This window comes from Salvelinus fontinalis, chromosome 34 (assembly GCF_029448725.1).
Source record: "Salvelinus fontinalis isolate EN_2023a chromosome 34, ASM2944872v1, whole genome shotgun sequence".
NCBI classification, from domain to species: Eukaryota; Metazoa; Chordata; class Actinopteri; order Salmoniformes; family Salmonidae; genus Salvelinus; species Salvelinus fontinalis.
In genome coordinates, this window is record NC_074698.1 from 15,533,847 (window position 1) to 15,560,096 (window position 26,250).

Consider the following 26,250-nt stretch of genomic DNA (forward strand, 5'->3'; position numbering starts at 1 on the left):
GTTGGGGATCGTTGCAGAATGGATCTGGAGAGATATCAGTGCAAAGCACGAGTGAGTGGGGGCTTGTAACAACAACAACGGCCTACTTAAATCACAATGGCGGGGGGGAATTATGCGTGGCATTTGCCAGTGTCACACATTTGTTCCGTGAACGTACACGTCTCAATATTGTACAATTTATTTCGTACGTTATTCTCTATTTTTATTGTAGGCCGACAGTGCTGTCGTTGCGTACAGTGTCCAGTTTGTGCGTGCATTTGTCGGTCTTGAGATATTCATTTAGTGTCAGGTGCGGTAAATTGACGCATCTGTCTCATTCGAATGGTTCATTGTAGAATGTTGGGGGCAGGTGCGCCCGCGGCTTTCCTAGTGAATGATAAAGGTCGCTGAAAGGGTTACGGTTTGGGATGTTGAGCTGTTCGAGATTTCGTGGTCATACGAGGCATGCTTTCGCTTCCGGGCGAGCGGTCAGAGATGTTACAGAGCGCACGGTGAACATCCACAACGATAGACCGAGCATCGATGCTTCGTGCAGGCAGGATGGAGGAGTTTGTTACGGAGGAAGATGAGCCATGGTACGACCAACGGGATTTGGAGCAGGGTGAGTAGACTGACACACCGTTGTTGTTACTTTGTGACCGTTGTGGTTATATTTGTTGCAGGTTTTGTTTAGCCTTGTATGCGAATCATTCCGATACAATAAAAACATTCCCAGCAAAAAGCAGCTGATGCTGGCTACCGACCTCATCACTGCCATGTAATGCAACAACCTGAAGATGTCTCAACGGATGCTAATTGACCCTTCAAGAAAATAAGACGATAGTATTGACATGATTCATTTGAAGAATTCATGACATGTTCTACAATTTTGGCTCGATATACAAGCGTGCGTGTCAGGAATGGACTACTGTCTTAATTGTCGACATTATCCTTGATATGATCAAACTGAGAAATTGTGATGGCGCTCATGCACTTTCAAGACAGACCCCATCACCCCAAGTCCCATACATTTAAGAACGAGGCGTGGGAACTATCGAAATTCTGCTGCAGGTTTCACCTGTCAGACCATATTATTCTCGCCTCCTCGCTCTCTCTCTCTCGCTCTCTCTCTCTCGCTCTTCTCTCTCGCTCTCTCTCTCTCTCGCTGTCTCTGTTGCTCTCTCTGACACACACACACAGGCCTACTTCCATTTATCTCATTTCCACCTCTCTGTGTATAAGCACTGTTCTAGACTTCCCCTTTATCCATTATCGAGCTCTTTGCCAATTATTCTGATGTCAGTGAAGTGCTTGTTCTCAGAATAACCCTGCTGTCTGTCTGACTTCACCCTCCATCTCTCACATCATATATGATGAACGGTCACGTGCCAACCCTCTGCCCTCGGTTATATGTCTCAAGTCACCAAAATGCTGAGTCGTGGTTCCCTCTTGCATGGGGATGTGCTGGTGAGGTATTAGGTGATGGAGCCTGACATCAGGCTGACAGACCGAGAGATGATTTAAAACAAGTGGGATATTCAGGGAGATAACTGGTTGACATTTGCAGGATTCTGTGGAATTTTGAACAAAGATTCTATGCAGTTGCAATCTCTGAGTGAGGGAAATGTCAGAGTTCTGTCTTTAAAAAAAATGATTTATTACTGGTTAGACTGAAGACAGGACATTTACTAACCTAATGTCTGTGCTCTGATAAAAAATAGGGATCAACAATGGAGACGCTCCCATTGAATCTATGTTTCGAGATGCTTGTTGAAAAGGCACATAATACAGCCAACCTTTTCCATTCACCCAGGGCGTAGTCTGATAATACTTCCCTCCTATAGAGTGACACACCCCTTTGTATCTCTTCCTCAAATGGTTGATTTAGTTAACTCAATTGAACCCCATCGTCTGTCTCTTTCTCCACTAATGGCTATATAGACATAGATGAGGGCCTGTGTAGTCTCTGCTCTCACTCCCTGTGTATTGATCTGGCAGAGCAGTGTCTCCCACCTCTGGTCTTATCCCCATATTTCGAAACAGAACGGGAAAGAAGCTATTGTTATAGCATTTTAAATGTCCCCACAAATTATGATATAGGTCAAAGCCGTATTTTCCTAGCAATCAGTCACTCTAAAGGGTAAGGTTGGTTTATTACGATGGTAGGCGGTGTGAGTTCCAGATGGTGTGATGCGGTACAGTTGGAATTGGAAGTTTACATACACTTAGGTTGGAGTCATTAAAACTCGTTTTTCAACCACTCCACAAATTTCTTGTTAACAAACTATAGTTTTGGCAAGTCGGTTAGGACATCTACTTTGTGCATGACACAAGTAATCTTTCCAACAATTGTTTACAGACAGATTATTTCACTTATAATTCACTGTATCACAATTCCAGTGGGTCGGAAGTTTACATACACTAATTTGACTGTGCCTTTAAACAGCTTGGAAAATTACAGAAAATCATGTCATGGCTTTAGAAGCTTCTGATAGGCTAATTGACATAATTTGAGTCAATTGGAGGTGTACCCGTGGATGTATTTCAAGGCCTACCTTCAAACTCAGTGTCTCTTTGCTTGACATCATGGGAAAATCTAAAGAAATCAGCCAAGACCTCAGAAAAAAAAATGTAGACCTCCACAAGTCTGGTTCATCCTTGGGAGCAATTACCAAACGGCTGAAGGTACCACGTTCATCTGTACAAACAACAGTATGCAAGTATAAACACCATGGGACCACACAGCCGTCATACCGCTCAGGAAGGAGACGCATTCTGTCTCCTAGAGATGAACTTACTTTGGTGCGAAAAGTGCAAATCAATCCCAGAACAACAGCAAAGGACCTTGTGAAGATGCTGGAGGAAACGGGCACAAAATATCTATATCCACAGGTAAACTAGTCCTATATCGACACAACCTGATAGGCCGCTCAGCAAGGAAGAAGCCACTGCTCCAAAACCACCATTAAAAAAAAAAGGCCAGACTACGGTTTGCAACTGCACATGGGGACAAAGATTGTACTTTTTGGAGAAAAGTCCTCTGGTCTGATGAAACAAAAATACAACTGTTTGGCCATAATGACCATCGTCATGTTTGGAGGAAAAAGGGGGAGGCTTGCAAGCCGAAGAACACCATCCCAACCGTGAAGCACGGGGGTGGCAGCATCATGTTGTGGGGGTGCCTTGCAAGACGGACTGGTGCATTTCACAAAATAGATGGCATCATGAGGATGGAAAATTGTGGATATATTGAAGCAACATCTCAAGACATCAGTCAGGAAGTTAAAGCATGGTCGCAAACTGGTCTTCCAAATGGACAATGACCCCAAGCATACTTCCAAAGTGGTGTCAAAATGGCTTAAGGACAACAAAGTCAAGGTATTGGAGTGGCCATCACAAAGCCCTGACCTCAATCCCATAGAAAATTTGTGGGCAGAACTGAAAAAGTGTGTGTGAGGCCTACAAACCTGACTCGGTTACACCAGCTCTGTCAGGAGAAATGGGCCAAAATTCACCCAACTTATAGTGGGAAGGATACCTGAAGCGTTTGATCCAAGTTACAATTTAAAGGCAATGCTACCAAATACTAATTGAGTGTATGTAAACTTCTGACCCACTGGGAATGTGGTGAAAGAAACAAACGCTGAATTAAATAATTCTCTGTACTATTATTCTTACATTTCACATTCTTAAAATAACGTGTTGATCCTAACTGACCTAAGACCAGGAATTTTTACTCGGATTGAATGTCAGGAATTGTGAAAAACTGAGTTGAAATGTATTTGGTTAAGGTGTATGTAAACTTCCGACTTCAACTGTATGTACAGTATATGTCCTTCCCTAGTCCAGGCCTCGTCCTCCACGTCACCCCATTGACTGATGACCCAGAAAATAAAAGCAGCTTTGCGTCTCATCAGTGTTTCCCAGTCAGGGTTTAGGAACCAGGTGGGTTCTGCAGCCAGCAGCAGGCTCGATCTCATCTCACAGAGTTATTGAAAATGGAGAGTCGGAGCATTAAGTCCAGCTGGATGATCTGATTAGGGGGGGTCCAGACATGGCCTCTCAGGCGGGGATCAGAGACCCTGCATATAAAGTTGTAATAGTACAGTTTTAGCATGCTGTTCCAACCAAGGGGTCATATTGTATTTGCTATGGTCTATTTTCACTCACTTTCACACAGTGAATATGTGGTTATTATGTAAGTGATCTCTATTCAGGGCTGCTACCCCCAGTGGTCATAATCATCAGCTCAACATGTGTATTCTGTCTGTCCAGATGGTAGGGTATGACGTCATAGTTGTAGCAGCTGGTGCAGTGTGGTTGTGATGTGCTTCACTAGATGCTATATGAGTTATACACATTCGAGGGCATAAGGATGATGCATAGCCACACGTGCAGAAGGCTGCAGTGCACATGAGCTGTGTGTGCCAAGGTCGCCATGGGGAGATGTCAGTTTGACAGTGTCATTGCTTTGTCCTGTTACAATTCTTATGTTATTCACTTGTATTCAATGAAGTGGGTACATGATTTCTCCTATTTACCGGGATATCTCTTGCCCTCTCAGCAAACTCAGATTCTTATCCGTTTGCCAGCACAAACAACCATTGTGCGGCAGCGTTTTGATACAGGGCACAACCATAAGATTACATAAGAGCTGGTACTGTTTATAATACAGACCCTTATCACTCTTCTAGTTCTCTCTCGGTTATCCTCTGTCCATTGTTTTAAAACAGGAAGATATGGTAGCCTACAGAAATGTTCAGCTACAGTACCAGTCAAAAGTTTGGACACATCTACTCATTCAAGGGTTTTTCTTTATTTTTACTATTTTCTACATTATAGAATAATAGTGAAGACGTCAAAACTATGAAATAACAAATATGGAATCGTGTAGTAACCAAAAAAGTGTTCTTCAAAGTAGCCACCCTTTGCCTTGATGACAGCTTCGCACACTTGGCATTCTCTCAACCAGCTTCACCTGGAATGCTTTTCCAACAGTCTTGAAGGAGTTCCCACGTATGCTGAGCACTTGTTGGCTGCTTTTCCTTCACTTTGCGGTCCAACTCATCCCAAACCATCTCAATTGGGTTGAGGTTGGGTAATTGTGGAGGCCAGGTCATCTGATGCAGAACTCCATCACTCTCCTTCTTGGTCAAATAGCCCTTACACAGCCTGGAGGTGTGTTTTGGATCATTGTCCTGTTGAAACACAAATGATATTCCCACTAAGCGCAAACCAGATGGAATGGTATATCGCTGTAGTAATGCTGGTTAAGTGAGCCTTGAATTCTAAATAAATCACTGACAGTGTCACCAGCAAAGCACACCATCACACCTCCTCCATGCTTCATGGTGGGAACCACACATGCGGAGATCATCCGTTCACCTACTCTGCGTTACAAAGACACACAGCGGTTGGAAACAAAAATCTAAAATTTGGACTCATCAGACCAAAGGACAGAGTTCCACCAGTCTAATGTCCATTACTTGTGTTTCTTGGCCCAAGCAAGTCTCTTCTTCTTATTGGTGTCCTTTAGTAGTGATTTCTTTGCAGCAATTTGACCATGAAGGCCTGATTCACGCAGTCTACTCTGAATAGTTGATGTTGAGATGTGTCTGTTACTTGAACTCTGAAGCATTTATTTGGGCTGCAATCTGGTGCGCAGTTAACTCTAATGGACTTTTTCTCTGCAGCAGAAGTAACTTTGGGTCTTCCTTCCCTGGGTCAGTCCTCATGAGAGCTAGTTTCATCATATCGCTTGATGGTTTTTGTGATTGCACTTGAAGAAACTTTCAAAGTTCTTAATTTTCCATATTGACTGACCTTCATGTCTTAAAGTAATGATGGGCTATCATTTTCTCTTTGCTTATTTGAGCTGTTCTTGTCATAATATGGACTTGGTCTTTTACCAAATAGGGTTATCTTCTACATACCACCCTTACCTTGACACAACACAACTGATTGGCTCAAACACATTAAGAAGGAAAGAAATTCAACAAATTAACTTCTAACAAGGCACACCTGTTAATTGAAATGCATTCCAGGTGAGTACCTCATGAAGCTGGTTGGGGGAATGCCAAGAGTGTGCAAAGCTGTCATCAAGGGTGGTTACAATAAAGAATCTCAAGTATAAGATTTTTTTTTTGTTTAACATTTTTTTTTTTGGTTGGTACATGATTCCAAATGTGTTATTTCATAGTTTTGATGTCTTCACTATTATTCTGCAATGTAGAAAATAGTAAAAATAAAGAAAAACCCTTGAATGAGTAGGTGTCCAAACTTTTGACTGGTACTGTACATGTTGAAGACGGGCCTCTTGTCGTCTGCCTCTGTCCCTTTTGAATTGTTAGCTCCTGTTGCCATTCGTTGCATTATCTCTGATACACACACGCACGCACATACACAGCTACTGCTCCAGACAGCCATACTATAATTCAACTCATGTTCCTTAGATGTGTACTGTGCAGCAGCATGGTGTTCCCCACTGTTGTGTTCCTGTTAGTGCTGACACCATGCACTGTGCTGATTTTTAAAATGCTGCATTCATGTTCCGTAATGGAGGTCAATTGTTCTCTGTTTAACACCCCCTCTCCTCCTCCCACTGTACTGTCATGAATAAAGGATCCATCAAGCTGCTGGTGGAAACCAAGTGGCTCGCTGCCCTTAGCCCTCCCAGGTCTAAAATGGGATCATGTTTGTATGAGTGTTTTATTTGTGGAAATGTCTGTCAAAGCAGATTGAGAGCAAAGAGCAGAGATGTGCTGGAGTTGATTGGTTTCTGGGGAAAATGTTCAACAATCTTGTTGTGACAATAAAGATGTATGTGTAGCAACCAGTGCAGCTAAAACCTTTACGCTTGTATGTACAGCTCCTCTTTTTGGAGTGGGGTAATAAGAACTAAGAGGGATATTTCTGTCATTCTCACCAGGAGTAATGGTAAATGAGTTCTGAGATGACCTGTATTGGTGTTTTGCCCTGTGTAATCCAGACAACCTACTTAGCACAGGCTCTTTCACCCTTATCCTCCTCCTTTCCCCTGCAGTCAGACTCCATTTTCTTGAGCTCATCTTGGCAGCGATCACAGAAACTGGTCTTAATCAGAGAAGATGGAGGATTACTTTTTTTTTTTACACCAGCAGGGGGAATTAAATGAGGGGATTTCCTCTCTATTGCTCGTTCTTATTGAATTTGAAATGAAGGGGCAAAGTCTTAAATTCATCACTTTAAGGAAAGCCAGAAAGCATTGCATTAATGGAGTTAAAACAGTCCATAATGATCCAACGCAACACTTGAACTGAGCTGGGCTAATGCCGCAACTACCAATATTACTGGTGGATGAAATGTGAATGAAAGAGTTAAAATAGTTGTTTTACTGTATCCAGACCAGTACTCTCACCACTGTCTCTCTCGTCGTCCCCTCTCTCAGATCTGCACCTGGCAGCTGAGCTGGGGAAGACCCTTTTGGAGCGCAACAAGGAGCTGGAGGACTCCCTACAACAGATGTACATCAACAATGAGGAACAGGTGCAGGAGATCGAGGTATAGCATTATACCACTTTCACTAACTATGTGTGAGCATGTGTACATGTCATGAATGATCCTTCAAAGTGCCCTGCCCATCTTCTGAAAACATCTGAAACCCTACCTCTTCAAACAGTATCTTAAATAATCCTCCTCATCACCTTGACCACCCCCCCCCCCCCCCAAAAAAAAAAAATGAAACATCACTTGACCCCTCCCCCCTTTCTGACTCTACTGGGAGCTACTTTGAGGAAAAATGTCCTTTGTATGAATACAATTAAATGTTGAATTGCTGAGGCCATATTGTCAAGCATGGCACCAGACTGGTGTGTTAGCTGGAGTGTGTGGGTTTTAAACTACTGACGGTGCACTTCATGATCCTGCAAAGTGGCTCTTCTCTCTAGGCTAGCACAATTCATTCTCCTTGATGCGCCATCAAGCCAATTAAACCCTGCAGAGCTCTGATAGGAGAGGAGCAGAGTGCAGCTGCATGAGAGAGGGAGAGCGAGAGAGTGTGTGTTTACTTAGAGTCTGTGGCTGTGTGGGAGAGAGGAACCCACTGACTCCTCTGAGCCAGATCTGCTACCTCATTAGACAACAGACTGGCCAATCACACACATTAATCTGCTTGAGAAGAAGAATAAAGTTGATCCACATTTGTTTGTGTAGACAGGAATTAGGAAATTGTGATGTTATTTTACTTAACCATCATGGAATCCTGTCATATCTATGTGACTTTTTTATTTTTTATTTTACAGCATTGTCTGGCATTGGGTGTATCTCAATAGTCTAAAACGGCTTCCTCTTCTCTCCTCCTCTCCATCTGCACTGATGTAACATATAGATGTCCAGTTATTTTATATCCATTTTAGACTCTTTAGATTGTCTCCCTGTAAGGTCCATGTCTTCATTCACATGTCTATTCCCCCTGCAGTACCTGTCCAAGCAGCTGGAGATGCTGAGGGAGATGAACGAGCAGCATGCCAAGGTCTACGAGCAGCTAGACGTGACGGCCAGAGAGCTGGAGATCACCAATGAGAAACTGGTTATAGAGAGCAAGGCCTCGCAGCAGAAGATAGACAGGTGAGGGTTAATACTCTCCTGAGTTGTTTTAGCTGCTATTATGAGCATTCACTCTGTAAGACTGTACCATGACCTCTTTCTTCATGGTGTTTATACCAGGGATTTCTAAGAAATATTTGGTTTAAGCGTTAACATGCTCAGTTCTTGAATGGTCCCTACTGTTCATAGTAAATAAATGCATCTTACCGTTGTTTTTGTAACAGGCTCAGTATAGTCACGGTACAGTATTGTACATTATGTTGTAAATAAGATTTAGTCCACTTTCGTTTGTGTGTGCGCGCACTTACAGGTTGACGAGTACCATGGAGACACTGCAGGCTCAGGTGGATACCATGACAGCTCGTGTGGAGGAACTACGTACACTAGAGGAGCTGAGGGTCCACAGAGAGAAGCGGGAGCGACGCAAGACTGTCCACTCCTTCCCCTGCCTTAAAGAACTCTGCACTGCACCAAAGTACAGTAAAGAGCAATGCTCAATGTAGTCTCTCTCAAAAGTCCAAGTACTCTGTGAAAGTATGCTAATATGCTGAGTACATTTGCCAAATGACCTGAATGTATGGTGTTCAGATTACATAAGAATGCGATCTCCCTGCTGTATCCTTGTGCTCCTCTGTGTGGTGTATCGCTCTACAGGTATGAGGATGGCTTCCTGGTGGCCAACCCCGGCAGTGTGGACCTGGTGTCTGAGCGTGAGCGCCGGCCGCTGGACGAGGAGAACGAGCGTCTAAAGGGTGTGGTCTCCTCCCTGAGGTCCGCCATGGTGGCAGAACGGGGCCGGAGGGAGGGGGCAGAGAGGGAGTGCACAGCTGTGCTGCAGGAGTTTGAGCTTATGGAACAACGCCTCCTGGGGGCTGAGGGCTGCCAGCTGCGAGTGCAGGAGCTGGAGGCAGAGCTACAGGAGATGCAGCAGCTGAGGAGGTCCCGGCTCTGTCTGTTGGATGAGGGTCTGGAGCAGACCCTGCTCAACAATGCCCCCGAGACCGACACACCTGAGGGACCGGAGCAAAAGGAGGGAACGGGGGAGTCCGGGGGGACAGGAGGGGGGCAGCAGGGAGGCCCAGTGAGGAAGAGCTGCAGCGACACGGCACTCAACGCCATCTCGGCTTGCGACGCCTCTGGCAGGCGACAGGGCAGCTACGCAATCCACGCCAATGGCGTGCGCAAGCGGGGCATGTCCATCCTGAGGGAAGTGGACGAACAGTACCATGCCCTGCTAGAGAAATACGAGGAGCTGCTGGGGAAGTGCCGGCGCCACGAGGAGAGCATGTGCCACGCGGGGGTGCAGACGTCACGCCCTGTCTCCAGAGACCCCTTCATGAAGGACTACGGCATGGCCACGCCCGGCCCCTCAGCCATGGCTGCTGCACCCCCCACCCCGCCCCAGACCCCCTCCACCCCAGAGGCCCTGGAGGGCATCAGCCGGCAGGTAGACCAGGTGGACAAGAGGCTGGGCCAGCACACCCCAGAGTACAAGGCCCTGTTCAAAGACATCTTCTCCCGCCTGCAGAAGACCAAGAGTGAAGTGAACTCCAAGGGTAGAAAGTCCCCAAGGGTAGGAAGTCCTAAGGGAAAAAAGTCCAAAGACAAATGAGCTGCTTTCGTGATTCTACTGAACACGACCTCTCCTGGTACTACTGAACATGCACTGAAAACAATGGGTACAAAAGCCACAGGCGTTTTTTCTTAATTTGTTTCTTTGTTTGACTGTGTTTTTTCAAAGTGATCACTTGATGTCTTAATGACAGGTTACCTGTACTTCTGCACTGGGGAAATGATTCAATCTACTGTGGATGATCCCCTCTGCTGTTTTATCCCTCTCTCTGGATACTGCCACATTTCACCCATCCCAATATGAATGAATTGTACATCTGACGACATTCATCATCTGGGTAGATGAAATGCCTTGATTCTTGACCTAACTTAAGATAATTCATGACAACATAGTTCTGCCATAAAATCTGTTTGACCCGTCTTTGGTCAAGACAATCCAGTACAATGTTTAAATGACTGAGCGTGTATACTGAGACTGCACTAATTGCTATTTAATGTTTTTGATGACTGACAATGAATAACATGGCAGCGCTATTCATAAAATGTGTTTTCAATAACAATCTAGTTAAATATTCCTAATGTTGTCAATGATTAACACTGTTGCCTTAACATCTTAGGCTTCATGTATGCATCTATCCAACATATTGGTTTTGAAGCCAGTAGACTTCAATTGAGGGAGCCCATGGTACTCAAGTAGTAACTTGTTCTAAAATAAATACTGTATGTAAACCATCAGTGTATTGGTGAATGTACCTTTTGTATAAGGATTCTCAAGATGGATATGATAATGTTGCCCAAGCTAGAGAACTGAGGACATCCTGATGATGCACTGTGTAGAAATGGAACTCAACCACACTTGACTAAGCTACTGTGCTCTAAGTACCGACTCAGACCATGGAAAGATCTTGTTTTCTGGACTGCTTATTTCAAGTACACAAGGGGCTTTAGCTGCCCTCTTATCAGTACTTGGTTTTTAATTTTAATATTTTCATTGTGTACAAACTTCCTGTTATATGGTCTATGCTGGTGTGTTAGATGGAGATTACATGATAGACGAGTAAAGATGGTTTACAGAACGTTGTACTTTAGAGATGGAACAATAACAGAACAGTGTAAAAAGTAACATGACTTTATTGATTCAAAAGACAGCGTGACCTCCAGTCTGAAGACTTTAATGTGACAGTAGAATACTGTTCTCCAGGTGGCACAGGAGTAGTTACACAGAATCAAAACCATACTGAAACAATGAACCATTGAAACCAAACAAAGCCTGAGCCCTACATCACAAGTTATGGCGTTGAAAAATGGAGTGTAGAAAAATATAACACGGTTATGTAGTAGTAAGAGGTCTTGGCTGATCTCATTCTACTAAACTCTGGGTCTGTGCACAAGTTAGACCTGACCTAAAACATCAGGTCCAAAGTTCAAAACTATTTGATGTTGAGCTCCCATTCTGGAAGTCAGACCTTAGCAGAGAGCAGCTGGTGGTTGTAAAGGCTAGAGGCACAGACAGTTTTGGTAATCCTGGAGTTGATTCATACTCGAGGTGAGTGGATTAACATTCCTCTGCTCACAAGGGCCACCAGCAAGGCCCCACAGTAATAGAGTTAGTGACTGGAAGAAAGCCTCAGTCTGCCTAGAGCGCATCTGACAAGGAGCTCATTTCTTAGTTGTCAACAAAACCAGGTTCTTTATATCAGCAAACAGCACTAAAGGTGGTCCACATTGAGACCTCCTGATGTGGTGAGGAGGGAGCAGAGATGGCTGCTGTTCACTTTCATGGTCTACCTCTACTGGCTAATCTGGAAAGAAGGTACAAGCATCTCAATGGTCTGTCTGATCATCTGTTCGCGCCTAAAACTCTTTTACTCAAACCCTGTAGGAGGCTCACGTGACAATCTGACAGTTCTGTTCTAAAGGCAAATGGCTCTTTATGATCATTTCCTTCATCGTTAGTTCTACAGGAATCCTCTAAGGCCACTTGGCTGCTGAATTAACTAGGTAGGGAGGTGAAAATCCTGATCAGGAAGAGGCACACTTGCACCTTCAGCAGGTGGTCACAGTGCCTCTGGTGGACTGCCGGTAAGTGCTGTTCATGCCGCCTCTTAACGGTTAGGAATTCACACTAGTTCCAGAATAAACTGATTGTGTGGACTCTGGTACATATAATCTGACAGAGGGCAACATCCCCAACAAAGAGTACAGAGTGTTGACCTACCACAGCCTTTAACACACAGCAACACCTTTAAAAGGCAGATCCTGGTTGTATAAAACAATCAGCAGGAAGCGGGGTGAAAAGAGGGGTGAAGGGAATTCACACAGTTGATTATGACATCCATATCAAGAGCATTAACAAATCAATCTTTCATTTAAAAAAACAAAACATTTATATACAAACTAACCAAAACAAATTCATGATTGTGCACATGATTTGCTTTCTCCACATATTCAATACTCAGCATCACAAGGAGTGTGTGGGGGGGTGAGTGGCATGACAACGTGATTGGAATGGACGAGAGCGCAATTTTCCTTAATTACTTAGCACAATTATGAATTCAAAATAATGGAGGGGGAATAAGAAGAGGGGAATGGGAAGAATTAAGTTGACGGGGACTCAGTCTTTCCACTCTTTCTTGATATTAAGGTTCCACTCCCAGGAGAGGTGGTCGTGCTTATCGTCATCAGTGAACTTGGACTTGATGTTGTAGGTGCCGCGGGCCAGCATGCCTTTAGGGGCCTCCTCCAGAGGGGTCAGGAACTCGTACTCTGCCGGCCGCGGCCCGTAGCTCCCCACCATATAGTCTGACTTGTCAACTACACAGAGAGAGAGAAAAGAGAGGGGCTTAGATTTGTTTTCCAACGTTGCCTCTTGACAAAAACAGGCCACCTCTCTGCACCACTCCGGAACTATTAACAAGTCATTTAATGACCGTCTAGGAATGCCAATGTAAATACCTCATCTACTAACTTGACCTAATTTCTGTGCACAGGCGAATACAGTCACCTGAGTTGACCAAGCCACTCCCAACATCCAATCCCAGATACATCCCTAACCCCTGTCTCCAATGCACTTGTTGTGGATATCTGAGATAATTGGATAAGTATAAACAATATGGTCATATCCCCATGTTGTCCTGTAGATGGAAGGTACACTATATTGCTTAACCTTATCCGGCCTTCTCAAATCCTCACAGTAGACAGAGCAAGGAAACGAAACAGCAGAACTTACCCTTGACTCCTTTCCTGTAGGTCTGCTGGGCATACTTCAGACCCGACACAATCTCCTTGTTGACCTGCAGACAGAGACAACAGTCAGTGATGAGGTCACATCCTCTTTCCACATCCACCCTTCGGATAAGACAGCAGCCCTTTCATGATAGGACATGGTGTGTATTCAGCTTACAATTGAATTTCAATGTCCAGAACAGCTTGATAGTGGCCAAGCTGACACTGGTCATGCTAGTTGGATTGGATAAACAGACACGTTGTTGAAAAAGGCCAGACTCATTCACCTTGAAGCTGATCTTTATCTTGTACTCCACGCCTTCCTTCAGGACAAAGGACTGTTTCTTAAAGGACTCCAGGTCTCCTGAGGCGGCCGGACCACAGAAAGAGAACGTCAGAGACACTCAGGCAGAGTGAATGCAGGAGCAGTCTATAATTTTGTTCCAATATATGCAATGCACAAAGTTCTCCCCTGGAAGTAATTGTGTTAGACTGGATGGGTGAAAGGTGTCAGATCAGTGATTCAGCATCTTTAAAAATGTGAGCACAAAGGCAGGATTTTCTAAGTGTTCCAACAGGGTTGTAGCCTGCTATTATAGTTTCCACTAGATGGCGCTTCCCTGTATGTGAGTTCAGCTCTATGGCCCTGGTTTCTTCCCTGTAGGTGGCTCTACAGGCCATATGAGAGCAGAAGAGTCTCAAACCAGCAGAAGAAATGCCTCATTAACTCAAATAATAAAACCAATCCATTAGGAATGGCCCATGGAATTTGCCTGATATGTCTACTGGAAAACGTATGTTTGTAAACCATAGGTGGCCAGGTGTTGCGGCTGCTATGAGGCAATGTCTTTTGTCCACCCTCACACATTCATATGGAAAATATTACATGTGCTCACTACAAAGCTTCTTTTCACACTAAAACACATTACAAGTCTTTCAATATGGAGCCTTTTCTCAAAAAGTGTACCTCAGCGTATTCAGAAACACACCCTGCAAATATTAGTACAACCACTGTGCTGCTCTACTCACCCTGTAGGTCAAGGGTCAGGGGCAGCGGCGCCGTCTCACACATCAGGGTCAAGCGTGTCACCTGGACATTGGGAGCATTGGGGTCTACTGGGAGAAAGGGGAAAAAAAACTAAGCAAAGTACAAAATGTAAAAATAGTTGGTAAACACAAAAAACATTGACTATTATAAGCAGTGCATGTTTAACTCTTTAGAGCCTAAGACATTGGGGGGTTAAGATGCTCATACTACCGATCATTTAGCTATTTTATTTAGAATTTTAGGACCCCTTTAGGTATATATTTTTTACTACTAAAGCCTTTACTACTAAAGCCCATAGAAACGCATTGAATCATTGAATAACACATTCATGAATGGAAAAAAGGTCAGTCAAAAACAAAATCATAAGAAATCCTAGAAGATATAAAAATAAACTCTGGAAATATATATATAAAAACATATTTAACCACTTTTTTGGGTAGGCACAAAACTACCTTCATACTTCCATTTGTCTTTAAAACCGGTGACACTTGTGACACAAAATGGAGAATCTCCCCTTTCAATGTCTCGAGTGACGCAGCGTTCTAAGGCACTGCATCTCAGTGCTAGAGGTGTCACTATGGACGTTGGTTCGATTCCAGGCTGTATCACAACCGGCTGTGATTGGGAGTCCCATAGGGCGCTGCACAATTGGCCCAGCGTCATCTGGGTTAGGGTTTGGCTGGGGTAGGCTGTCATTGTAAATAAGAATTTGTTCTTAACTGACTTGCATAGTTAAAAAAATAAGTACAGTGGTCATAGTAGTTTCTAGGTCAAACCGTTCCGACGCTACAGACATTTAACGTGAGACGACCAATTTTCCGGATGTCTCATGGTCTGACAAACACTGTTCTAGCTGTGCCAACTTTCAGATGCGGAAGTACGACATCGGAGGATGTGGTGGATTGAGATGCATCCAAATGCAAAAAAACTTCTCTAGCTTAAATTTAATGATTTTGATGGGGATTTTCTTTGTTATGCAATTTAGATTGATGCGTCAATCAACTCAAGGGGGTTAAGTCAATAGGCTGAAGCAGAGAACTACAACAGTTCATGAAGAACAGTTCAACTGTGAATAATGACATTTGCAACAGATGGAAGTGAGTATCAGACATAAAACAATGTGAAAATATTTCTACCAGCGATCAGTGGTTCATCGCAGTCTTTGATACTGCAGCTCTAACTAAAGCCCAGGAGGCTTGGCCTCCTTTCCAGTCAGCAGCCTGTATCTTGCCAGCCTGTATCTAGTTCACAGACTGTTGCAGGTGTCAGCTACTGACCTGTCTGAGGGGAGGGGGGTAACTGTCACTGCTGTACCCACTGAGCACCAAGACTGCCAGCCTGTTGCCCTCTCCCACCCTCTCTTATGGTATTTTCAAACTCATTCAATTACATCCCTGAAAAGACTTGAAAGTAGGAGGAAATTATAAGAAAATAAACAAAGAGATGGTTGCATGAGATGTGCATTGTGGATGTGGGTTTGTGGATGTGGTTTTTTTTGTTAATCAGGTCGAGAGGGAGAAACAGTCTGCAGGGCTGGTGTGTCCAAATTGCATGAGTGCGTCTGCAGAGTGTGTGTGTGTATCTCTACAACATGTGTAGTTGGCGCAGCAACACAAACCTGCAGCCGCGGCGGCGTTCCCCAGCAGGGCCTCCTTGTACTTGCGCAGGCTCTCGTCGTCCTTGTCCAGCTCCTGGATCTCCTGCAGACTCTTCTGAGCGGGGGGCTTGTAGTTGACCCCGCCCTCCGCTTCCTCGTTGGCCGCTGCGATGGCTGCCAGCTGTTCCGGGGTGGGATCCTGCTCTGCCATAGTCTACTGAGAGCGAGAGAGACACAGGTCAGGAGGTTTGGTCCAATACATTGAAAATAGATCAACAAACTGCAAGGCAAAACACTGTTGTTGCGTAGTGAGCACAAAACACTTAAAAACCCTCCAAGGCATTGTCTTACCGAAAAATGTAAAATCCTTTATTTAGTTACATCGCAGGTGGACAAGACTAAAAACAGCACACTTGAGCGTACTCCCTGAATAGTTTGTCAGGGTGAACAATTTGTCCTCCCTACAGTACCTCATCTTCAGGTAAACCACTGGTCTGAAATGACTGCATTGGTAAAAGATGTGTAGTTGAGACCTCACATGCTACCAACTAATGAATCATGTGAGATTGGTTACTTTTCTAAGGGAGGGAGGAGGTAAGGTTGTTGTATTTCCAAACTATTCAAGCAGGGCCAGAGTTTGAATGATGGTAGCAGCAAAGATGGTTTAGTATGAACCAATAAAAATCCCAGATCACGCTTGAGGCGATGTCATGGCAACGTTGGCTAGCTAAGCTCATGCGCAGAAATACGTCATCGGGTCTAGCGGCCGTCTCGCGCCGAACTGCGCATGTGCAGCCCATCAAATCAAAGGCACTCCTTCCATATAAAGTTGTTTTTGACAAATGAAAACGTGTCACTTTGTTGAGTAACAACATGTTTCTCGAAAATGAACAACTAAGGAATAATTGTACACTTCTCTCATTGACTTCTCAAACCCTGGTCTGGCCTCCAGTCTGCTTCGCATGGGTTCCCAAAAGTCTTGCGATATTGGGCCTCTGGGTTTAGAAGCTCTGTGGTAGCAGTCAACACGCCACTTCCCAGATGCTCATTAGGATCCTGATTTGCATGCAGTGTGGGGCAGGCACCAGGTTAATAGGGTGTCCTGGTAGATGATTATGGATTTACATCCTTCTCTCATTGCACTTTGACCTCAGCAGCCTCCTTACTGCTCTGAAACAATACCCAATCTCACACACAGAGCCAGGGCGTGTGACTGAGCCTAACCAGAGCCTTCTATTGCGATAAAGATCTCTAGGCCTGATTCACACATCCTGGCTTGGACTACATTGGACACAGTCCCAGTATTGAGGTCCGACCAGAGGGGCCAGCGCTGTACACGCGGGGGGAACTACAGAGGGCTGGTTGGTCGAAAAGAAGAACTTTATCTCAACTCAAACCCTCTCTCTCCCTCCTCTACCACACTGTAGTGAGCTACAGTCAAGCTTCTGTGGATCAAGCAGATAACAACATGCTAATGTGGGAGCAGCTGTACTGCATTACCAGTCAACATCAATTAGGGTTAGGGGAAGGGTCCTCTTGCCAGAGAGGTGGGTGTCGTGAGGAGAGAGCTGTGAGTGTTGAAATCAACCTTTCCCCCCAGATAGGGAAGGGAAAACCTAGTCAGGTGCAAAACTGAATGCATTCAACTGAAATGTGTCTTCCGCATTTAACCCAACCCCTCTTAATCAGAGAGGTGCGGGGGGCTGCCTTAATCGACATCCACGTCATCGGCGTCCAGGAGCAGTTGTTGTTGGGGGTTAACTGCCTTGCTCAAGGGCAGAACGGCAGATTTGTCCACCTTGCCAGCGACCTTTCGGTTACTGTCCCAAAGCTCTTAACCACTAGGCCAGAGGTTCACTTTTTACTCAGGTCCCTTCCAACATTGGGGAACATCCCGCGCCACCCTTATTTCTATGGGTACAAGCACTATTCATGACACACTGTTCACACCCCTCTAGTTGGCGAAGATAACATTTTTGCTGGTTTAAACTCATCTCTTGCAATTCTACACAGTCACGGGGTACAGAAATGTTGTTGCAGTTTTAAAGCTAATGTTCTTGCAATTCTATACATTTTGCCATGTCTAATGTTTATTCATGTGTCATTTGGGTGACTCAAACATTACAACAAAACCTATGTGCCAAAAAACCGAGCTAAAAAATCTTTAGCCGACATGGCCTAGTTGATCTTTGGACATTTCTGACAAGTTATAAATAGCTCTCTAAGGTCTACAATGACTGAGGAAAACACTACTCAATTTCGAAATCGCACCTTGTGCATTCTACTATTACAGCTTTCAAAAAAGCAGGACAGAGTTTATTTTACTTTTTTGGGGGGCTGACACCCCTTGCCCCACAGTTTGGGAAGCACTGCACTAGACTACCTGTTACCGGTTAAGTACTGTAGTAAAATAGAGGCCTTCGTCTAGCTGGTGTTATACCTCTGCTACACCGAGGTGATTTCATAACACTGCTGCTCTGTGCTTTCTGTCTTAATGAAGACTGGCCTCCTTGTTCTTCGTGGTATTGTGAGTGATTGGCACAGAGCACCTCTCTGTATCCGTGTACACACCACAGACAGCAGCGTAGTCTTTAGTGGTAGCAGTTCAGCGTGACGGCACCAATGCCATGCTGCATTTTCTACTGATGCATTAGTGATTTACTGCAGTACTGCATCTAATACTTTAAAAGGTTCACTTTACCACAGACCAATAGTTTCCCCCCCCACAGCAATAAATGACAGGCCTATTCTTTCTCTGGGTAAAAGTCTTAAACTCTGCACCGACAGGGCAGGTCAAGGCTACTTCTAGTGCTTTTATCAGCTTACTGTACTTTGTTAAGTGGAATTTCAACTGAGAGACTGTAAATCCATTGATTCAATGTGTTACTGGGGAACTGACACCAGCTGGCCCCAATTACATTGCAACAAAGCAAATCAACTCGGGAAAATGCGAATCAACTTGGCCTGTGTTGTAGCACTGTGTAATTACACCGTAATACACAAGTGTATTAGTGTAATACAATAAATTAACTGAGCAACATTGAGTATCTCTGACGAATTGTAAAACAGAAGATGGCAAGAGCAAGAATACTACTTTGACAAAGGGCACTGGCAGACCTCCACTGACACAACACAGAACAATGCCAGTATGTTTGTGGATGCCAGTCAGTCCACAGGAAACCACCTAACCAACAATGAGACAGGAAGCCTAGGCTATGCTATATATTACACACTGTCATGCACATGCAACAGTCGAGTTTGAAACACACTTGTTCAAGGACCGTAGTAGCTCACACATTCCAATATAACGAGAGAAACCTTAGGCCCATAACAATAGTAGAAAAAAATTCCATAACAAAACAGGCTTGTGCTCTAAAAAGCCACATAGAATGCCTTGGGGGAAGAGCCATGTGTGAAAGATGTTATTATTGGGCTACACACAAACACGCAACTGCAAAGAGAAAAAAAACAAGTTCAACATTGATATTGTGCCATGAGCAAGGCTCCAGATGAACAGACGCCGGTTTTACCTTGGTGACATAACACACCATAAAATCACAGCTCAACACACAATCCCAGCAATAGTATATTAAAATCACACCACCGCAAACAAGGGCTCCTGCCTGGCCCTCAAACCTCTCACCACACTAACCAGTTCCACCCCCCTCCTCGCTCTGTCCCTCTCTGTTTTGCATAGCGCCTGACATACACAGATGGACCTGCGCGGAAAAGGGAGCACATTGCACCATTTTCCCCCAAACAGGGCCTCTCCACATTCTCATTAAAGCAGAAATTCCTGTTCTGTTAGCAGTAGTGTGTTTTGGTAGCTCAGCTGTGCAAATGTGTGTGAAGTTGGAGAAATAGTGAGAAGGACTTGTTGCTAGGAGTGGGAGGACGGGACCAGATTCAGGGATATTGTGCCATCTTTCTCACCTCATCTCTATTCATTAGGCAGTCGCTCCCCCACATGTGCTAGCCTAGATCCAGACCTGAGCCTTGGTGGACTGCCGCTACATACCGAGCTGTCCCCCAGGATTGGTGTGGTGATAAATGAGAGGGACATACTTTAGGAGTGCTATATTTCTCTGCTGCTAACGCACACCACAACACAGCCTCTCATGACTGGCCTGCTGGTGGGTCAAGCGGCTACAGCTGGAGGGGATGTGTGTATCAGAATAAGTGGATCAATAAAAAGAGGGGGAGAGGTGGGGGACATCAGGAAATAGTGACAAACAAGAAGGTGAAAAACAAAAATCATCATGTTGAGAGTACTAGGATGGGAGTCAGGGTGGCTAGAGTTTTTTTTAGTTTTTTTTTAAAATTGTACAATGCAACAATTATCATGACAACCTTAAAGAAATACATATTTTAGTAGAAAGTTACAACGGATGTGAGGCACCATCCGAGCAGTGACCCACTTCAGTCTCACACGTTTATCAGTGTGGCCATTGCTTGGCATGACTGACTAATGCCCATAGGCAAACAAGTAGACTATAAACACTGTTCAATAGTTGGCAGCCATCTCATTCTCAACACAGTTTGGCTTGCATAGAATAAGTTATTGGAGCACATTCAGTTTCTAGCTTGACCTACCACGTCAAGATAATGATTCATATGTGATCTTCACTAAGTATGAAATTGATGATGGGGTCAATTATAGGTCCATTGAGCTCAATGAAATAGTTTAGGCCTAGTTTCAACAATAACATAAGTCCCAATACACATTTTTCCACCAGCTGACATGGCACAAATACTGACTACTGAAATAAATAGGCCTTGTTCACTCATCACTGCTAAGTGACATGTTTTGGTATAACTGAGGTACAAATACAGGTAGTGATCGGCTTATGTGTCAACATTGAACCCCTCACACTGGTTCTTACCATTGGCAGCTAAATAAATACCAATAGCTTTAATTGGAGGATTATCCCCATTTGATCAGGTTCAGGAATAGTAATCCAAGCACTCTGGTTTCTAGAGTAGTTGACACCCAGGTTAGGGCTGTTCCTTAGCAACAATTAGAGCAGTAAGATTATTGGGAAAGAGATTACTGCTAATAAAGGCATTGGGGAATAGCAAAGGGGAAGTGTTCGGGGGTTTCAGTGGTGAAACATCAAGAGGATTCCACTGACAAACCTCTTTGGTGTCCTCTAGAGATTCAAGGGTCTTCATTACCAAATTGAACAAGGGCGAGACACGCCTCCTGAGTTGATGAAAATGGCTAAAGACATTGTGGTTGATGGAGGAGGCTTTCTGTAAGCAGGGCACAAACATAAAGAAGTTCAGCACAGGTCAGAGTTGGAAGTGACAGAAACTCAAAGACAAAACCTTAAGTTCCTCTTTTCCTTCAAAGTTAGTTCAGTTTAATCTTAAAATCAGAAGATTTGTTTGTCAGAAACCAGATCTTAATCCCCCCAAAAAAGGCAAAGAAGAAAGGGTTCCTCAAGAAATTTCCAGCTCATAAATCATTCTTCTGTAGTTAAAGTCACATAGCTGTCTATTTTTTTCTTCTTCCAACTAACCCATTCACTATGTACTCTCATAGGACTTCACCTTTGACATTTCACAGGGAAGAGTACAGGAAAAGGAAAACACAAGGCTGACAGCAATTTGAATGGAATTTTAATAGATGACACGATACATTACAAATGCTAAAATAGAAGCATTTACTGCAATCTAGTGTCTCAGCCATGTCCCAGTTCTAAGGCAGGGGGGAAAAATGATCGCCCAAGTGTATTCTGCAATAGAGAACAGCTGGCATTGTCCAAAAAGTACAATTAGCTTTGTACAGAGGGGGAGGAGAAATGGCAGTCAGGACAAGAGAAGAAGAAATTGAGAAATCAGGGATTACGTAATCATTCATTGGGCTGAACTCCAGCTCCAGGCAGGCCTCTGATAAACCTACCTAATCACTGTCAACCGCCTCCAGGAACGTTGTGCTGTACCAACCTTAGATTTGGCAAGCAGCCTGGATACTCTTATTACTCTGACTCCTGTCACACACAAAACACCTATGGCTAGTTTGATCCTCTCTGTCCTGTCTCCCTCCCTGTCATAGACCTAGCTCTGAGAGTGAACTTCAGCATTTCTCCCTTTCCTCCCCACAGGACACCCTGTTTCATGTGTCCTTGTGATGTAGCTTTGTGAAGCCCTTCTAGACTTATGTGCCATTCACCAGAGTGCTTGACTTCCTTGTGCTCTGCAGCACTTTTGTCAACTGTGATTGTATGTTTCATTCATGTTCTGCCGACAACATGATTCACATCCGCCAGTTAGAGAAGAGAACTGTGTTTAACCACATCACGTTGGACTGCACTTAAACACACATAGTAATGCAAAAGGCTTCTAAATGATCCCATTGACTTCCCCTGTAAGCCTTTCTCCACCTGACGTAAACCCCATTGCAGTCTTGATTTGTTAGCAGGTATTCAGGTAAGCAACATTGGCTTGATGTAATGTCAACAGACACATGCTGGGCTGTTGAGGATGCAGCACTAAATGCAGAACAGTGCCTACAGGAAGGAGGATTGTGCCTGGCAGAGCTGATGCAATGCAGGAGGCACTCATTTCCACAGAGTGAGACATGAATAAACAGAGCAGAGAGGAGTCAAAATTGAGGAAGTGTCAGACGAAAGAGAAAAATATGTTCTACCTCAAGGGGGAAAACTAGAACAAATCCGGTCTGAGAAATAACTCTGTATAGACCCAGCAGGAAGCTGAGCGTGAACAGGAGTGCCAAGGTGCCAGCTGAAAGGTCAGGGCTCTCTCGCTGCACGGTGGGGGGGCTTAGCGAGTAACAACACATGCCCAGATTATGTCTGCCTCCCTTGGTAACAACAAGGCAACAACATACACTATGGACAGTAATACACCTAATGTTGTATGGTGGCTCCATTCAGTTGGGCTTTTTAATGTGGTGTCATTGACAGAGCAATGACCTGATGATGGGTGGTAAACTTGATGAGACTAGTCATGTGGTCTGAGGAACAGCTCAACATCTGCAACAAGAAACAAAAAAGTATGCACAGTGTAACGTTTGCCCTCTGGTGGATGATAGCAATGACTAAATAAGGACATATCCAGCATGAAGGGAAGCCATTTCCTTTTGAATGAGGTGTATGTGAAGGCTGATATCCCCTGGGGGACATTTAGGGGTTGTGTGGTCTGTTGTTCAGTCTAAGCCACAGTACAATGAGGAGGAACAGCAGAAGAGAAGAGCTAATCTTTAACACTGCTGTATGTGTGGAGATGCTGGCCAGTGTCCTCGTTTCTAGTCCCTTGCGAGTTACAGCAAAAACAGAAGGGACTAACGTGCCACTTAAAGTCAGAAAGAGGACAGATAGCCAACTGGCTCTGAGAGAAAAGGGGTCACCATCAGGCCTGGTTCTTGTCATGACAGGCTATAGGAGGGGGTGGAATGTGTGGGAGGCGTCATTAAATGCCTCCATAGTGGCGAGTTGTCTTTATGTACACTGTGTGCTACATATTGTAGGCCATCAGATGGTGCTGTGCTCAGCCCTGAATTTAATCTCCTTTGGTTTGCTACAATTTCCCCAGCCAGATCCCCTCCCTTAATGCAGAGTGACAGGGAAGTAGAGACAAGTAGAGAGAAGCGTAGTGATTACTCCACATGATTCCAGGAACCAATCTTAACCTGATTTTTGATCAAGATGCACAGCTATTTTTCTTCTTAATTAAAAGTGGACAAGCTTCCATCTCTCTCCTAGCTGATTTCTACCCTCCATTACAGGATAGGCTACATGGCTGTGGGTAATGTCCAAGGCATGTGGTTGTCAAATGAGAAGTTAACACTTGCATATCAATCCAAAGACTGGAAAATTCTCTAAAAAGTCCTATTAAATAACAGCATAGAAAACAGGAAACCAATTATTGTTGAAAAGGGTGTAGTGAAAAACATCACATCAGAGACTTCAAATCTCTAGTCCTACTCAAAACAAAAAAAAGTCTGTAGAAAAACAGAATTCCAGATGAGAAAGCAATGATAGTTGCAGTGGTGAGCTACCATTGATTGAGTGGTAAAGAGGACAGATGGCCAAAGTATACCTATGGATCTATACCTACCCTCTCTCGATTGCCACAAACTGACAGGGTAATACAAAATTGCCACAAACTGACAGGGTAATACAAAATGTCACATGAACTGAATAACACAGACTAGTGAATCCCTAAGGCTGAAAATACGAAGAAGCTATTTGGCTTGAAGTGTATATGAATTAAGTCAACATTACATGTCCCTGGACTTCTGGAAAGATAAATATTAATATGTAGAGTTATTGTTTTTATTCCTGTTGCATAGAACATTGTAAGCTTGATGAGTTAACAATAACAAGGCTAGGGGACCTTTGAGCTGCTGAACTCCCAGCAGATGCTATAGTGTTCTTATGTAAGTCGAGAAGCGAAACAGATGGAGCAGCCTGGCGGTTGAACTTTTAGTATGTTTGCTTTACCTTACAGATAATATAAATCGTTTAACTTACAGTGAGTGAACTACCTGTAAATGGATAATACTAGGAGGAAAGGGTTAAGTTTGGTGAAGACCGAAGACTCGCCCTGGCCTACTCTCCAACAGAAGGAACTAAAACTCTACCGCGCCATTCGTCTGAAACAGGAAGGAAAGGGAGGCTTCACGTTCGGGAAAAGCAGCCCTCGTAGTTTTGCAAGCATGTCAGCGCCAGTCTATCCGGTTACTGGGCCTAATGATTCTCAGAAAAGATGCACACGTTTGTATGCCATAAAAACACGTCCTAACAGATAGGCTGGCTGGGTTTAAAAGTTGCATTATTGGAAGTGTGCCAGTCAGTTGGTGAGTCAAATCCGAACTTCACTAGGCCTATTTTAAATACACATCTGTATCAAACTCACTTTCAGAGAGGGTATATAAATAACATGTAGCAATTTACAGGATTCGCTCATTCCCTTCAATCAAGTTCAAGAAAAACATGTTCGATGATGAATCACCGCGGGAAATGAACTTGCATTCCAGGAAGTGTCAACTGCTCACAGAACGTGAGCAACTTTCATGAGATGAAAAGTTAGCCTATACATACCCATTCATTGGGTCTGATCAAACAAGTAACTTTTCTCTTGAATGGTGTTGTTTTGAAATTCATTTAATGACTTGCTTAGTCAACAGGATCTAATCACAGATCAATTAAGTGGATATTCACAATGATAGCCTACCTCCATGGAAAGATATTACTTATCACTTTATAATTAAACTGGCAGCAACCACAGAGCAAACATTAGTGACAACAGTTCCTGGTCTGCGTCACAATTAAGATGAGTAATCTACGCTCGTCGAATTAAGATAGACATCATGAAGTTGCTAGTTAGCATGTAACAAGTTGCACGAGCAACCAGAGCTGTCGACTTTGTACTACCAAACATGGACGTACAAATGAGCCATCAGCGTTTTAGCTTAAATGTATAGAAAAATGTTTTTAAAGTTTAAAAAATATATTTCTCGGACCTTACCGTTATGCTGCTGCTACGCTGGAGTACGCGTCACTGAATGGCGAGGGAGCAGCTCAAATCAAACGCACAGCCCGCTTCCGGGAATATTGACTCACACTACAAAGGCTGTCCGAACGTAGGCGGGCGCTCAACAACAAGCCTGGTGTAAAGTGCACTAGTCAGGTATATGCTCGTTATTATAAACTCGCGAATGTATTTCTAGACTAGAATACACGTATAGTAAATTAGCGCAATTAGCTTAAAACAGTATGAAAATTCGCAGCCAATCACGTCATTTGAGCTCAGACGGGACAGGAATGGCCTTATAAAGTACACGGAGTAAAAACAGACCATGTTTTTAAACATCAGTAATGGACCGACTGACAAAGTAGCCAAGCAAAGCAATGTTTACACTCAATGGACTATGCGGCCATCTAGTGGTTTAGCCTAGGTAATGCAGTCACTCATACATCCTTTGGATCTGGGCGACATGCAGCAGCTTGCAAATCAAATGGGTCGCAGTTGCGTTAAATTTTGTCGAATTCTAGCAAAACGACAGGATAGTTTACGTCGCAAATATGACATGTTTTTTTTAGACATTTTCCCATATCCTAGTGCACCATTGGGTGCATGGTAACCTCAGTACTGTCAGTGTCTGGCTGTTACAAAATGTTTGGAACCAGGAAGACATTTGGCACTGCAAAACTCTATTTGGCATAGGCCCTTAAAGCCATAAGAACGCCAAATAGCTAACAAGATGGCTACACTGACC

The 26,250-nt window shown here is 44.0% G+C and overlaps 2 protein-coding genes across 5 annotated transcripts; one reads left to right on the plus strand and one right to left on the minus strand.

Annotated features, from left to right (window-relative positions):
* LOC129833270 (cerebellar degeneration-related protein 2-like) lies at nt 1-10,869 on the plus strand. The gene is made up of 5 exons (XM_055897732.1): nt 1-601; nt 7,406-7,518; nt 8,435-8,583; nt 8,873-9,037; nt 9,217-10,869. Exons 1-5 carry the CDS (start codon nt 523-525, stop codon nt 10,172-10,174), a joined length of 1,464 nt encoding a protein of 487 aa, XP_055753707.1. The 5' UTR covers nt 1-522; the 3' UTR covers nt 10,175-10,869.
* A 378-nt stretch (nt 10,870-11,247) lies between these two features.
* Nucleotides 11,248-25,803, minus strand: LOC129833274 (rho GDP-dissociation inhibitor 1-like). Of its 4 annotated transcripts, none has more exons than XM_055897740.1 (6): nt 25,495-25,803; nt 16,026-16,221; nt 14,389-14,475; nt 13,647-13,723; nt 13,364-13,427; nt 11,248-12,948 (listed from the first exon to the last, which is right to left on the minus strand). In XM_055897740.1, the coding sequence occupies exons 2-6, from the start codon at nt 16,213-16,215 to the stop codon at nt 12,749-12,751; spliced, it is 618 nt and encodes a 205-aa protein (XP_055753715.1). In that variant the 5' UTR covers nt 16,216-16,221; nt 25,495-25,803; the 3' UTR covers nt 11,248-12,748. The 4 variants fall into 4 exon arrangements, with proteins under 4 accessions (XP_055753715.1, XP_055753713.1, XP_055753714.1 ...); XM_055897738.1 differs by having other exon boundaries at nt 25,500-25,800; XM_055897739.1 differs by having other exon boundaries at nt 16,026-16,218; nt 25,500-25,725.
* Nucleotides 25,804-26,250: the final 447 nt, after the last annotated feature.